Source organism: Cryptomeria japonica, chromosome 6 (assembly GCF_030272615.1).
Source record: "Cryptomeria japonica chromosome 6, Sugi_1.0, whole genome shotgun sequence".
NCBI classification, from domain to species: domain Eukaryota; kingdom Viridiplantae; phylum Streptophyta; class Pinopsida; order Cupressales; family Cupressaceae; genus Cryptomeria; species Cryptomeria japonica.
In genome coordinates, this window is record NC_081410.1 from 256,301,078 (window position 1) to 256,316,677 (window position 15,600).

The following is a 15,600-nucleotide window of genomic DNA, read 5'->3' on the forward strand; positions in this document are numbered from 1 at the left end:
GGTTCGAGCTGCGACTTGCCTAGTTGCCCTAACCAAATTTATAGATCTTAGAGGGGGTAATAATAGAATCGGGTTTTACAAAGTTTGAGATCTAGTAATAGGCTCGAGGCTCATGCATCTGCTTAAAATTATAGTTTTGTTTAAATATAAGGTCCCACCGAGTGTGCTAGGAAAAAAACTATTGATCTTCAAACTCACACTCTCAGAAATAGCCTTATGGGAAGTTTAATGAATGGGGGACTTAGTGTGCTTCACTAAACAACCTCCAAGATTTTAGAAGCCAACTCTTCATTTATTGCTAGGGAGAAAAGGGGAAGAAAGAGAAACTTACAAAGCAAACTAGAAAGGCAAAATGCCAAAAGATTATAAAGATTTGAAAAACTAGAATAAGGATGAAGAAAACATGTAATTTCCTAATTGGAGCACATAATACCACTATCTCTTCATTGATAGAAAGAGAACAAAACATATAAGGTTAACCTGACACATAATGTAATATTTAGATCTTCCTGTGAGATGCGTCTATTAAGGCTAAATAGAAATGCAATTTTCTTCATTACTTTCAGATATCACACATTCAAATCCACTAGATTCACAGAGTAATTTCAAATTACAACAATATAGGCTAATGAAAGAGAGTGACCACACATGATTCAAAACCTATATCCCAAAAATGAAATTATAAAAGCTAAAATCATAGACAATGTAAAATACTCACTTGCATATAGAATTTCAAACACTCACTTCAGAGATTTAAACACATAGAAAAGCAATCTAGGCATAGTCTGATATATCTTCCTCATTCATTATTTAGTTGAAATTAAAGTCTGAGCATCATAACAAAGTCTTTAAAAACATAATTTTTTTATAGCTAACTCCCAATCATCATAATTCGAATCCCTTTCATTAAAACATCAAAAATATTTATAGAAGTCCTAGTCCCAAATCCCAAAACTTCTTGAAAGTAGAAATATTTCCACACAATAACATGTGGAAAGATCCCCCTGATTACTATTGTAACCATCTTAATTAATGATCTCTGCTCATCATGAGTAACTTATCATGCATATGATGAAACACCAACTACATCTCAATGATTATTCTGTTGCAATGATTCTCAGTACAAAAGGTTGAACCATGTGAACAAGTTGTTAGCCCCACTTGGTTCTCTACTCATTTTGGGGTATGTGGTGAGCTGACAAAACTCTATTTCCTTTTTTCTCCTTATAAATCCCGAATCTCCTAAATATCCACACATGGCAACACCTCAGAACCTTTGAAGCTTGGCTCCTCTTAAAACAAAAAAGATGCACATAGCGAATAAGTGGCAGTCATGCACGATCCCAGGAAGGCGATTGCACTAAAAGATTTCAAAACTTCCACCAACTTGACATGCATCAAAGCAACGGACAAGCTCATTGACTGCTTTGAAAACACAAAATGCTTCAAAACAATCATGAGGAAAAGGAAGAAATAATTTGAGTCAACAAGAATATAAAACTAAGATTATCCTTTAGACAAGCCTACAATTAATTTAAACTTGGATTTTGACAAACATGCAAAGAAGTCTTGAACTCCAACCCTTGCAAAGAAGACACCACAATGTTTCTTAGTAGCACCAAATTCAAATGAACAAGTAAATTGCAAGTTTGAAAGATTCAATAATAGGATTGCAAAAAGTTGAATGAAATTTTATACCCTTAAATAAGATTGTTTTTTATTATGGGAAAAACAAGTTTTGAAGGGATCCTGAAACCCTTTACAAAAGATCCTTAAAAGATAATAGCATTAAGAAACAAAAAAATACATTCTGCAAAAAAACCAACACAGTTCTGGGCAAAAACCAGCATAAAAGCCCAACAAAACCAGCAACATCCAACCATAACAGAAAAAAGATAAAAGACAAATTACACTAATTACATCAAACATTTATCGTGATTTATTTAAACTATATTTATTCTTTGTAGGTCCAACACATGGACTTCTTTGTCTACATTTAGCATCATCTCCACTATCACTTTTTGTTTGTCATTGTTAATTCAAACTTGGATTTTGACTAACGTGCAAAGAAGTCTTAAACTTCAACTCTTGAAAAGAAGATAATATTTTGTTTCTTAGCACCACCAAATTCATATGAACAGTTAAATTATAAGTTTTAAAGATTTAATTTTACTTAGAATAGGATTACAAAAAATTAAATAGAATTATACCCTTAGATAAGATTGTTACTAACCACATTAAACATTTATCATTTTTTTAATTAAATTATTTTTATTATATTGCTATATATCAAGGTTCAACTATATAGTTTTTGAGTCAAATTCATTGACCCATGTTTCATGAGTAATGATTCACATGAACCCAACTCTCATTAGAATGAATGACACACTTAGGACTAATTGCATCTAGGCGATGCTCAGGAAAGTGGCCCACCTTATACTACTCCAATGCACACTTAACTCAATGTTTAATTATTTTTATTTTTTGATCCAATTCTAAACCTCAAAAAATATTCTTCTCAAATCAATTAAAATTCCCTCTCGTCTTTACCTCCCCCATCTCTTTTAGGATTTTGTCATTGAATGTTATCCAAAACATATGTTGAAAAACAAACACACTTGAATCCAAAAACAATATTATCTAATCACATTAAATTAATTTCAATATAAACCCTAATTTATTTTATGTCCATTTCAATATACATCTAACATTTAATGTGAAAAGCATTGTTCCTTCCTACAAAGTCACCCATCTCATTACTAGTTCAACTCAAACACACTTAAACTATTATTATTATTATTTATCCAATTCTAAATCTTAGAAAATATTCTTCTATCATAATATCATATCAATTAAAATTCATATAACTGTACATTATTCAATCCTCTTGTCTTTACCTCCCCCTCTCTTTCTAAGATTTTGCCTATAATCTGTTTTTTTTCACTGACCTCTTCCAAAAAAATTCATTAAATGTGATCCAAAAAATCTATTAAAAACAAACATAATTGAATCCAAAAAAATCTTATCTAATCATATTAAATTAATTTCAATGTAAACCCTAATTTATTTTATTTCTATTTTAATAGACATTTAATTTTTATCTTGACTAAGTTACTTATGTCAACTATTAGAAAAGTTGGGTGATTTATTTCTCTTTCAACACGATAAAGTTTTGACTAAAGAAATGGTCGCGTGCTAAAGCTCACATTTCGTCCACGTGGATAGAATTTGTAAAAACTTCTCCCAACACACTTTTTTCTCAGCGCAACCGCTATTTATTGTGCGTCAATGTTGGCAACTGACCAAGCTTGCTTAGTGTGTCAAAATTTCATTTGTTGAGTGAATTTCACTGTAAAAGTAAAGGAAAAAAGGCCATGGAAGACCGACGGTCGACACGGCTCAATTCGTATTCGATAATGATGCCTCAACGGTCTGAAAACTATCTATTGCTCTGAGATTCTTCAAAATTCCCAAATGTTTGTCTCAGCATATCCAGTGATTCTACAGGAGGTTGAGCGGGTCATTGCAGGGAGGATTTGAAATGAGAAATGGTCCACTGTTTGCATTTTACGCTGTTTCGGGGGTCAAGGTTGGCTATAAATGGTTTTTGACCTATAAAAGATAAAACTTTACTTGATTCGGATAGAGAAGAGCGACGGGGACTGGGACAACCACCGCTGGTCACCTACCTACCACCCACCAGTTCTCCGAATTATTCCAGGAAGGCCCGATCTGCAATTGTATATTAAGCTGTTAGGAAAAAAATTGGGTTTGTTCAAGCCCTGCTTTCGCGAAAAATGGTTTGAAACCATGCAGAATCTGCGCTGTGGACGCAGGCGTAGGCGTTGGTTGATTGAATGAGGGAGATAACGTGAGTCAGATGAATGTGCTCGGTACCCAGTGGTCTTGCTCTCGTTCCCACTTTTTGCCCCCATTCCCACTTTTCCCTTGAGATCTTTCCCCCAAACACAACATATTGTGCCCCTGTTTCATTACCGATCTGCAGTGCAAATTTAAGGTTATCATGATGTCTGTCTCGGATCTTCATTCGAAAGAGTATGAGAATCGATATAGGGATATACCACAGTTTGATTATAACAAATCTCTGTCCAGTAGTTGCCCAAATATTGTGAGAAAGGGCGAGATTGGCGGTTCCGATAGGGATGCTCCCAGATCTATGAGGACTTTTCGTTCCCGGCTTGACCAGGGAGAAGGTGAGGCCAGGGCAGTGGAAAGCAGAGTCTTTAGCGGGCCCATAGCCGTTGAAACACACAGGGCAAGTAGAGAAGGGAAGAAGAAGACGAGTAATAGTGGGGGTTTTGCTTCACAAGGTTCAAGTGGCAGTGCCATTCCCATTCCCAGCCGCCTTTCATCCTGTCTCAATAGCAGCGGCGATTTTAGCCTTGGGGCATCTTCTTGTAGTCTTGCAGAAGAAGTTCACTCTTTAGATTTTTCACTTGCTTTCAGTGATTTGTCGTCCTGCAGTAGTGACATTTCTGGAGAGTTACAAAGATTGGCATCAACGAAAACGACAGCTTCAACTTCTTCACCGCCTCCAGCTTTTCCTTCCCCCCCGAAGGAGAGTGTAACCCAGGCAAAGTGGGTGGGCAGATTTGTGAAGTCAAGGGAGGTACAAGATGAAGGGGAATGTAGCAGCAGAAGCAGGCCGTCTACGGAATTTGCAAAACTATCATCTTCTGGTGAAGTTGAAAATTTGGATGCTAATTTTAATTTTAGAGGTCTCATTGAAGATTTGGAGTCCACATCCATTAAACTTCAAAGGACTGCGGCGGCACGATTGAGGCTATTTGCCAAAAATAGCATGGAGAACAGGATTATAATAGCTAATTCAGGGGCTATAAAGCCATTGGTTTCATTATTATTCTCTGTAGATCCTATAACTCAGGAAAACGCGGTGACTGCTCTGTTGAATTTGTCACTTTATGAGAACAACAAGTCTGAGATAACCGCAGCAGGAGCTATCAAGCCCCTCATACACGTCCTAAAGTGCGGAACATCAACTGCTAAAGAGAATGCGGCTTGTACTCTTTTGAGCCTATCACTGATAGAGGATAACAAGGCTACAATAGGCACTGCAGGTGCAATTCCGCCATTGGTAGCTCTGCTCATTAATGGCTCCTTAAGAGGGAAGAAAGATGCGGCTACAACTCTTTATACACTTTCATCATTAAGGGAGAACAAGGATAGAGCCATCCGTGCTGGTGCAATCAGACCGCTCGTGGATCTTATGGCAGATCCTTCAACTGGTATGGTGGATAAAGCAGCAGTTGTGCTGGGTAACCTGGCAACTCTTCCTGAAGGTAAAAGTGTTATTGTGGAGGAAGGAGGCATACCTGTTTTGGTGGAAGTAGTGGAAGTTGGATCTCAGAGAGGAAAGGAGTATGCAACATCAACACTTCTGCAACTCTGTGAAAATAGTTACCTCAATCGAACTCTCGTATTACGTGAAGGCGCAATACCTCCTTTGGTGGCCTTGTCACAATCAGGCACTACACGAGCAAAACAAAAGGTACGATAAGTTACTCTTTTAAGTCAGAAGATACATACCACGTTTTTTTGTCTCACAGTTAGTTTAGTCTTCCCAATTCTCTGCTGCCACCAACCTATTTGTTAGTTGCTTTTATTTGTTAGTTAGTTTTATCTTAAAGCATATTGTAGAGTTTTTATTGTTTGGCGGGGCAGAACAGGTAAATCTTAGTAGCAGATAAAGTAATACTCATCATAGCTTCAGTTCTAGTGCCCAAGTGTCTGCTCTTAAGTTGGATTTACATTCCATTCGAACAATTCTTTTTATAAGTTTCAATACGCAACATTTCCAATTTCCATTTTTGTAAACATGTAGTGACAACAAAGTTACATACCTGTGAAATTCAATGTTTCATTGATATGTTCTTAAGAAAAAGCTCTCTGAATGTATAAAAGATGGATTTTTGGTTTAAAAATATCTTGAACATACTAATCTGTGATGGCGAACAGATAGCAGTTAATGAGGTCAACCTTTACAGCTCCACAGTTGCTTCCGAGGATGAACATGTAATTAAGAACCATGACATAATCTATATGCATGCATTGGACTAGTACCCGGGATCTTTGGCATTATGATAACTGAACCAATTGGTACTTAATTTATAAAATGATAAAAAGTTGTCTCCGAGTTTACAAATGATTATATTTTCATAACAACCGCAGGAGGTAGGGATTTTTCAACAGGATCAGCAGTTGTGCGATCATGAAAAATGATTTATACTAAGTGCTTGAGGGTGTATATACAAATCATGTCTGTAAATATATAGTGAACGGAATATTATCTATCACAGACTTAATTTTCATGAAAAATGATTTATACTAAGTGCTTGAATGTGTTTATACAAATCATGGCTGTAAATATATAGTGAACAAAATATTATCTATCATAGCTGGGTTCTCTCTTAATTTTTATATTGATTATAACTTCTGTTTTTTATTTTCCTATTACACAAAGTGATAGAGTCGTTTTATGTAATTTTTGTGTCTTCCCCTGGTTCAGAAAACTTGTTCTGTTCCATGTTACAGTGACAGTGTTTGCTTAGTGTTGTTATTTTCACTTATATTGTTCACTATCTATAGCTTGCAGGCGATTAAATGTGTGAATGCATGCTCCTGTTAATCTGTATACGAGATTTAGGTGCTTATCATATTGTTCTCTCATAGTATTTCTTGGAAACTAAGTTGCTGGTTAAGGATCGGGTTCGATAGTTTCCAATTTTTTTACCTGAGTTCATTATGGCTTAGGTACAGCCATACAGAATATATATAAACAATAAAGAATATAAAAAATGGTGAGAATTTTGCACAAACTATACAAAATTAAACACAGAACACAACTAAGAATTGATAATTCAATGGCAAACGTTAAAAGATAAATCCAAACAGTTTATGTATATTCAATATAAAGTAATAGTCAATTGTCAAGCGTGCAGTTGCAGATGGAAGCTCAATACTAATCATCATAGTACTCTTCATTGAGAGCATCAAAATCGTTGATTTGTTAACTAGAACCACAATTACCATGAGTGCCATAAACACAAGCTGCGCTATGCATGTCCTCTCTAGCTGTCTCATGGCCTTCATTAATCGATCAAGACAAAAGATGTGCAACAAAACGCCCAATTCGGGATGCTTTGGTGCTGCATCTCAGTGCCTTGTTGCCCCTAATTGTACTTAGCTTACTTGTATGAGATGATGTGTAGGTTGGAATGCACACACACCAACTCTTCTACCTTTTTTCTTGCCAACTGGTTGTGTTTAACTGGGTGGATAAAGGATTCTGCAAGCTAGGAGTCAAGACAAAATTGAGACTCAACCAATTGAGAGTCAAGACAAAATTACATTTTTTTTTAAAATTTTCAAATAATAAAATAAAAAATAATCATAATTAAGTCTGCTGAAGAAAAGTAAGGAATTAAAAAAACTAAAAATACCTACTTGTGATAGAATTTTGATAGCAAGAGGCCGTATCTAAATCGATCATTTTCTTTAGAGGTACAACCATGTATGAGCATCTTTCTTATACTTGTATGAAAGAGTGCTAAGGCTGTGACTCGTTGAAGCTATTAACTTCACAAAATTGACTATAACTATGTCCTCTATGTCTTGATCAAGAGAGCCGAAAGAGTCTATTGAATGCTTCTTTATATCTGTTTGGCCAAAGAAAGCATGTGTTATAATACTCAGGGGTCAAAGCAAAAGCAAGAAGATGTGGGATAGTCTTTTAGTTCCACTATTCAATGCTAGCTTGAAAAATGTTTTAGAGGGTCTTGCTCCTTAACTACTATTATGATGCTGCGCCATAATGGCTCAAATAAACAATCAGCAATGGGTGTGCAGAGTCACAATAAAAGCAAGGGCAGAAAATACTGAAAATCCAGGACAATAATGGAAGCTTTATTAAATCTCAGAAATTTACGATCTTATGGACTCTTATTCATGAATGGAATACAACAACAGATTAACCCAGCCAAAGAAACATTTGATCCTAATCATAGATTGTCTGTGTATAAATTTACTTTGAACTACCAACTCTCAAAGATACCAATTTCCTACCAAATTGCCAAGCCCTTCTTTTGAAAACGATGCTAATAAATATTGATCATGATGATGCTTGACATGCAACAACGAACTGAATAGAAAAGAGGAAATCTGCTAAGTGTCTGTGAGCTAAAGAAAGTTGATGTTACAAGAAGACATAACTCCAAGGATGTTCTTTCAGTTACTAAGTGATCGACCACTTGAATAAAATTTGTGTGGGAACATTTGATCGACCCCAAAGGATCAACTGCTATATGTATGAGTTGTTACCAAATTTTCCTAGTACGGGTTGTTTGCCACGGTGAAGGGAATTTTAGAAATTCACATATGGCTTATTTTCTGTACTCCTTATTCCATCTTGGTATGAAGGTTGTACGCTAGGTATGTTTCCAAGTAAGAAAATCCTTGTTCTGGGCTTTTCTTGAATTGGATGAGGTGAATGAGCGTGAACCATGTCTAGAACCCGCAATGCTCACTCTATCTACCTCTATTTCTATTGACATGTTAGGATTAATGGTTATTGCTATGGTGCTTCTGCCCTTGTCCTCTCTAGTTTTTTTCTTAGCCAATAATACAAGTGTTGTTTGCATCTCTTGTTTTGCCTCTTTTGTTGTTTTTTTACATGGTTTGGCATTGTGGCAAGGAATGGATGCAATCTAGTACTTGAAGTTGTTGATGCCTGCATTAAGCTTTTTTGAGTAGTAGAGGCAAATCACAGTCCCCAAAATCAGTTCCATTACTCTATATTTGCAAGTGGGGTCATGGCTTATGGTGGGACGACTTCCACCAGCTAATGCGAGTTTTATGCGGAGCTGGGTGCTACCGTATCCAACCTGTAACATACTTAAATACAAAAAAAATAACAAATTGATTATAAAGATAAAATAAAATTTATATATTAGATGCATTTCAAACGTAATATGATAAATCAATAGCAACACTGTAAATTAATTATACCAAAATAATATTTTTTTTGAGTCTAAAGTGCAAAACCCTTCGTGAAAAAACCAGTGATTTAATTGTAGAAAACTAGCATAAATCAGCAATAAAACCTATACGAATCAAATTCATTGCATGTAAAATTGTAAATAATGTGCACAAATCTATTATCAACATGCTAGAACTAATTTACATGCTTGGAAAAAAATGACTAGCCTAAAAACCTAAAATTCCTCAAATTTGCTCTTTAAATCTGCTCCAATTCACTCAAAGATGCTCAAATGTGTGGTTGTGGGGGTTTATAAAGAGGAAAATGATTTTTTTTTAAGTATTTATCTTCCATCCAAGTTGCGATTCTGTTGTGAATTTTTCAGCTGTGAGTCTTATCTGACTCACCTGTACTCATGTGAGACACCAAAACTTGCCAGATTCTCAACTTGCCAGCCCCTTGAGTTAACATGATGAAAATTTGCTTGGAAACTTTTTTCACAAGTTGCTTGCCGAGTTCTCTACAAGTTTGTAAACTATGATATTTGGATTGTATAAACTTAAGTACCAACGTCTAACCTGTGCCAGTATTGCTTGGCATCGAAAAATCACAAAATTTTCAAAGATTGTCCTAAGTTACTTGGCAGCTGTAGTTGATGCATTGATTCTGTAACCTGTGTTGATGACAGCCTTGGCCACAGGATTGCAAGTACCGAGTGTCCAATAGCTACTATCCATAACCACTGCTGCTGCGCTGCATCCATATCAGCCTTCTTTGAGATACAAATATGGATCACGCAAATACCTGGCCAAGTAGAACTATTTAATACAGTTTGCAGCTATGTTCATATATACAGATTTGTTGCAAGAGATTAATTGAAGCAAGTAGGGTTGTGAGGACTGTATGTTACACCCATAGTCAAGTAGGGTTATGGGGACTGTATGTTACACCCATTTTACAATAGCATGAGTCATTTCTTATACATACCTTTGAAAGCTATTGCAATCATAACTTTTTCCGTCATTATGAACTATGAAGTTATTGTTCTATGTTCTGTTTTCTTTTTGGCTTCTCACACGAGTGCAAATCTAGATCACTGTGTGGCCCAGCCAACAGAAGCCAAACCAACTTCTGGGGTCAGTTAACTATCTCAATGTTTACACTCATATTTCCATTATGCATTTTGATCAACCATTGCTTCAAGTGCTAGCTATGGGTGTTAAATGTTGTCATGCTTGTAGATACTTAAAAGGAATGCTAGTCATTGTTGTGCTATCTTTCTATGAGATCTATTGTAATCAGCAACAATTCAGTTGGTTCCAATTTTGGTTGAATAATTGCACTGATCCATATTTATTGCTTGCTTTCACAAAGGATTTATGATGAGCCATGTCTTGATGTCAATTTTGTTGAGAAGTATTAGCTCAGAGTGGGCATATGAATGAGTTGTTCTGAATCAACTATAAATCCAAGCCTTGATGATCTGCTCCTTCTGGTGGGAAAGTTAGACTGCTGCCCATCAAGATCTTCTTATTGATGGAGTCACACACTTTAGCATCCTGGTTCTCTATTGGTCCTTGCCTAAGTGCAATCTATTTTTGTCAATTATGCTTGTTTCTGTTAGTCTCAAAACTGGACAATCATTATCATGAATTAGAATGGAGGTCCCTAGCTGCATTAGACTCTTAAAACTTTTTGTTGTGGAAGTCTGACTTGAAGCTGCACCCTAATAGCAGAAACCAATTATCTTTGTGGGCATATGCAATGGAGGGGTCTAGTTTAGGGTCTAGTTTAAGGAGTATTTTGGAATACAAGGACACATTCTTTTGTCTAGTTGCATTCGTAATGCCATTTCCTCTCAGCTACAGCTACCCATTGATCCCTTAGCTAACGAGATGAGTGGGACAGATTGCAATATGCTTGAGATCTATCTTCAAATGGGTGAATTGTTCCTCATTTGCACTTGCAAATGAAAAGCCCCCTAAGGAATGTATGGTTGAATGTAACAAGGAATTGAAGAGCTCCAATCCTTAGCCATTTAAACACTGGTGAAGAATAAGAGCTGCCTTTGCAGTTGTTCTGCAAGGAAACTGGCATATGGTTCATATTATGACTCTGTTGAAGTGAGCATCATCTTCAGATGCCCAAATGTAATATCCTCAGGGCAAGGAGCTCAACAATTGTAAAAACAACTGTAATCTATTGGTTCTTGATTTGTCGCACTAGGCATTGTTTCAGAAAGTTGATATCAGAGCTCTGTAGCCTTGGCATCTTTCATCTCTGCCACAACTGCAAATTACATTTACCATGTTGTGCCCCACCTAGTTCACAAACTTGGACTCGGAGATTACTTGGCAAGCTCAAAATTTTCAACTTGGCAAATACTTGACAAAAACCCGGCAAAAACTCAGCATGAACTCGACAACTTAGACGGTACTAAAAGTTAAAATCTCTTAAAGAAACATATTTTTTCGTAAAATTCAATTAAAAAATTTATTAAATTAAAAATTGACATCTCAAAAGAGAAAATGCATGGTTTTATAGTGAACGCAACATGTGAAAAATGCATTTTACCCAATGTTTTACCTGTGTTGACTTTTTAACTTTTTTCTGGGTCTATAAAACGCGAGAGTTAAACTTGTGAAAAATCGCACAGGTTAAACATGCACATTAGGTTGGATTAGATTGGCTTGCCTTGGAAGATCAATGAATGATATAGCTGGCAGTGGTATGTTTCTAATCAATTCTGCCCACTGCTTTTGCACTTGCCAAGCAATTGGACTTCTTTCATGAATCACACTTGGCTCAATTCTTCCATGCTTTTTGTAATGTGCCTTTGTGCCATTGCACCTCAGCAAAGATTTGTGTGAGGTGATTGTGAATTCTGAGATTAATAAGCATGTTCTTTTGAATTATACACTAATAAGAGTTTATTTACAAAACATAGGGCATATCCTAAAATTTTAGCTCATATTCCATGACAGTTTGTCTTATTTTGGGACCAGCCATTTTTTTTTAACATAAACTGCCTTAGGTGAATAAAAATAGTTTATTTAATCGTACACAATTCTTTATGGCTAACATTTTTATAACATATTATGTCGAATTTATCTCAATGCATTGTATTTGACATGAAATCACAAAATTAGTTTTTCCTGCTATTTTTACAATTAGTACTTTGCTTTTTTCGCTTCTGAACTTTTGCTACATTTTTTGCTTACAAAATTCTAGTAATTGAATTTCATTTACACTTTTTTCATGTTGTGTCAATGAATGCTACTATGCTTCAAAATAGAGATCATTTTAGCTTCCTTCAGTTGGTGTTTGACTTTTGGAGTTGTGACACCAGTTTAAAAGCTGTAATTGTTTACAAATGGATTATTTGTAACATCTATGAGCAGCAGTAGGAACACAACATTTGCTCTGTAAAAGTTTCTCTTCTTATAAAGACAATTTTAGTATTAAATGTTATAAAAAAGAACTATATACTTAAAAAACTCAAAATGTTTTAGCATCGTGAATTTAAAGAACTTTGAAGTTTGAACTTTCAATAACTTTCTTTGCAGAATTCAAATGTAGGACTGTACCACTTGTGTATTTTAACAGGGCCATGTCCACTTTAAATAATTGCCATGACATAGTCACACATTAATGGTGACATATATGAATGATATCACTAATACACTTCAGATCATAATATATGAATTAATGTCTACCATCACAATAATATTTGAATGTCTTTACTGAACAAGCATATCTGTTGTTATCATTATTAGGCCACGACTCTTCTCCAATACTTGAGGGAGCCAAGACAGGGAAGCCTTCAGAAGTAGATGTTGGAGTTTTTACTAACTTAACGTGGGACTCGAGAAGATTTATCTTCGCAAAGGCATGAAGGCTGTGAAGTGCAATGTGAGAAACAGGCTGTAAATATGAATAGCACTGTAGTTCGTGTTTGTTACATGACATTGCATTTAAATATTCTATGTATTGATTTAGAGTGGGGATACTACAGATAGAAGGTTTTCTTGCTGGTCCTAGTGGTGTTCAGAATGAGCACTGAGTGAATCCATGGGTATCTAAAGCAAATCGCATGTGGTGTCCACATGTCAATGCTTGCAGATGCCTTATATTTTTATGTACATAAACAGAAAGCAAGGTTATCGCTTTCAGTGTAATAAGATTGGTTCTTTGTATGACATGGATAACAAGTGAATTTCTCTTACAAGTGTAATTTTATATACAGGGTTTGATTAAAGCAACTGGTTGTAGAATATTGCTAAGCAATGCTGTTCTGCAGGATAGGGTTTATCCAATGGATTCAAAGTCGCAGCTAATTTGGATTTCCAAGTCTCCGTGTGAGCTAACGCTTTTGCAAATTTTAGTTTTGCCTTTACTGGTATTTAAATCTGTGCACATACTACATAACTCTGCAATCTCATCAGGCTTGTGTGTTGCCCTTCATTATTTCTTAATTGCCAACTGATTTTGCCTTCTAAATTATGTAAATCTTTGTTTTTATTTAAAAGGAATTCAAGTTTATTAAAGAATTGAGATAGACATAAATGATGTGTTCTTCACACAGCTCAATCAATCATCCAAGGCAAAAGGAAAGAAATAATTTAGGCATAATATAGTTTGGCGAATGTTAGAAAAGGAGACAAACATACCTTGTACAGACCTTAACATCAACTCAAATGTATGCTCAAAGATATGTGAATGTATTATTTTGAAGCATCCATTTATATCGAAGTCCTAAGTCAGGCAGAAATACAGTAATGAGAACTAGCCACTGACAGTTTCTCAGGTTTCCATTCCCAGTTAAGGAAGGAGATCTAAAATATTGGCTTGGGCATCGATACCATTAAGAACTGTATTAACATCTTTTCCGTAAATGTCTATAATACAATTAAAATGAACTTACGTCTGTTTCAAAGGACTTCATCTCCTCTGAAGTGTGAGAATTTTGGGGCAGCCATTAAAGGTGAATGCACTTGATCCTTACTGATGTCAAGAAGCTTAGAAGTGTTCTAATTCATATTGTTGAAATATCATGTTAGACCCAGGAACATTGTTTTCATTAGGGGAACAGGTTATCATATTCAGTCACAATCGATACTCTCAATTTTTTTCCGCCCTGCACTACCAGAATCACAAGACTAGTTCTCCATCGTAACAATTTTGTGCAAAGTCGATTATTCACCACATAAGAACCGGCAGTTCAAAGCCATCTGCACTTCCCAAACAGGTTGGATTTCTATTCAACCTTGGAGCAAATCTAACTTTGTCATATGAGGTTGTAGTCTCATAGGCTAATAATGATTTGTTATGTTAACTGTAGCATTTGTTCCATGGACCCCTCAGTTCCCTGGCCTTCCATTAGCTTCTTAATGTCTTCGTCCTTTCATTTTAGTCCTGACTCTTATATTCAAATATTGATCCTAGCATTCTGGGGTATTTCTAGGAATCCCATTTCATGTTCCTGCGTTTTCCTATACCATCCAAAGGGGTGCTTTATAGAACGTTTGTTACATTTTCAGAGAAATTGGCATGAAAATTGTGCATTACTCAAATAGAAAAAAGTTTACCTTTTCTTTAGGTTGGCATTGAAGATGAGATAGGTTGTCATTCGCTTTCATTGTATCTGTCAAATCTCCAAGGAGGCTGTTGTCAGATGTGCAGGCTTAAATAAATTGGTTCATAATCTTCGATAATTCTAAATGGAGCTCAAAGAGCATAAAAACGTTTGCCCATGTTTTGTATAACCATCTTACTGTTAGGCAATATGATATCATCAAAGGTTGAGTTTCTTAATATTGTTTTAAGTGAAATGAAAGTTTTAAAAATGTTCATAAGACTGGACAGTCCATGGAAGCTGATTGTTGAACTTTACAGCATGAAACGAAAGTCGCAACCAACAACCCACAGCCCCTATTTCAGAGTCTCTCCTATTTCTTTGTTGATCATAGGTCTTCTGTAATGAATCTGTTGTTTTTTTCTATCTGCTCTCTTCATACAAAGCTGTTGAAGATTCTATTTTTAGAATTTAAGCAATTGTATCCCATACATATACCATACACTCAATGCCATTCCATCGTAAAACCTTCACCACTCCATGGTCAATCAAGTATTCAACACATTTTTAGAGCATGCAAAGTCAAATTAGTTGAGCTGGGAAAGGCCTTGCTTGACTAAGTTGTCACATGGCTGGAAGAGAGGCACCATATTTTGAAGCAATCAATCAACGGGAAAAATGGTAAGCGACAAACTTCTTTTGGTTGATGGGGATGCGTGGCGAAGAATGAGAAGCTTGCGAGGTCAAAATGTAGTCGCGTGCGTGAAGAGTGAATGAGAAATCGAGGTGAACATGTTGAGTCCACGAGGCATTATCATTTGTGGCAGTTCTGCTCTTTTGTATATCTGCTAAAGAGCAGAACAAATTTGTTTGCACGACGTTGAACTACGCAAAGGCGCCACATGGAGGTTTAATTGGGGTTGGTGGTGAAACCGCTCGCGATGGTGTGCGTCCGGCATTGGTATTCTGTCCTTGCATTTGAAGGACTGATAGCAACATGGCATGAATT

The 15,600-nt window shown here is 36.0% G+C and overlaps 1 protein-coding gene across 2 annotated transcripts; it reads left to right on the plus strand.

Moving 5' to 3' along the window:
• The first annotated feature begins 3,305 nt into the window (after nt 1–3,305).
• On the plus strand, nt 3,306–13,290 carry LOC131037406 (U-box domain-containing protein 4). Of its 2 annotated transcripts, none has more exons than XM_057969541.2 (2): nt 3,306–5,530; nt 5,998–12,785. In XM_057969541.2, exons 1-2 carry the CDS (start codon nt 4,025–4,027, stop codon nt 6,097–6,099), a joined length of 1,608 nt encoding a protein of 535 aa, XP_057825524.2. In that variant the 5' UTR covers nt 3,306–4,024; the 3' UTR covers nt 6,100–12,785. The 2 variants fall into 2 exon arrangements, with proteins under 2 accessions (XP_057825524.2, XP_057825533.2); XM_057969550.2 differs by lacking the exon at nt 5,998–12,785 and adding an exon at nt 12,793–13,290 and having other exon boundaries at nt 3,310–5,530.
• The last annotated feature ends 2,310 nt before the right edge of the window (nt 13,291–15,600 follow it).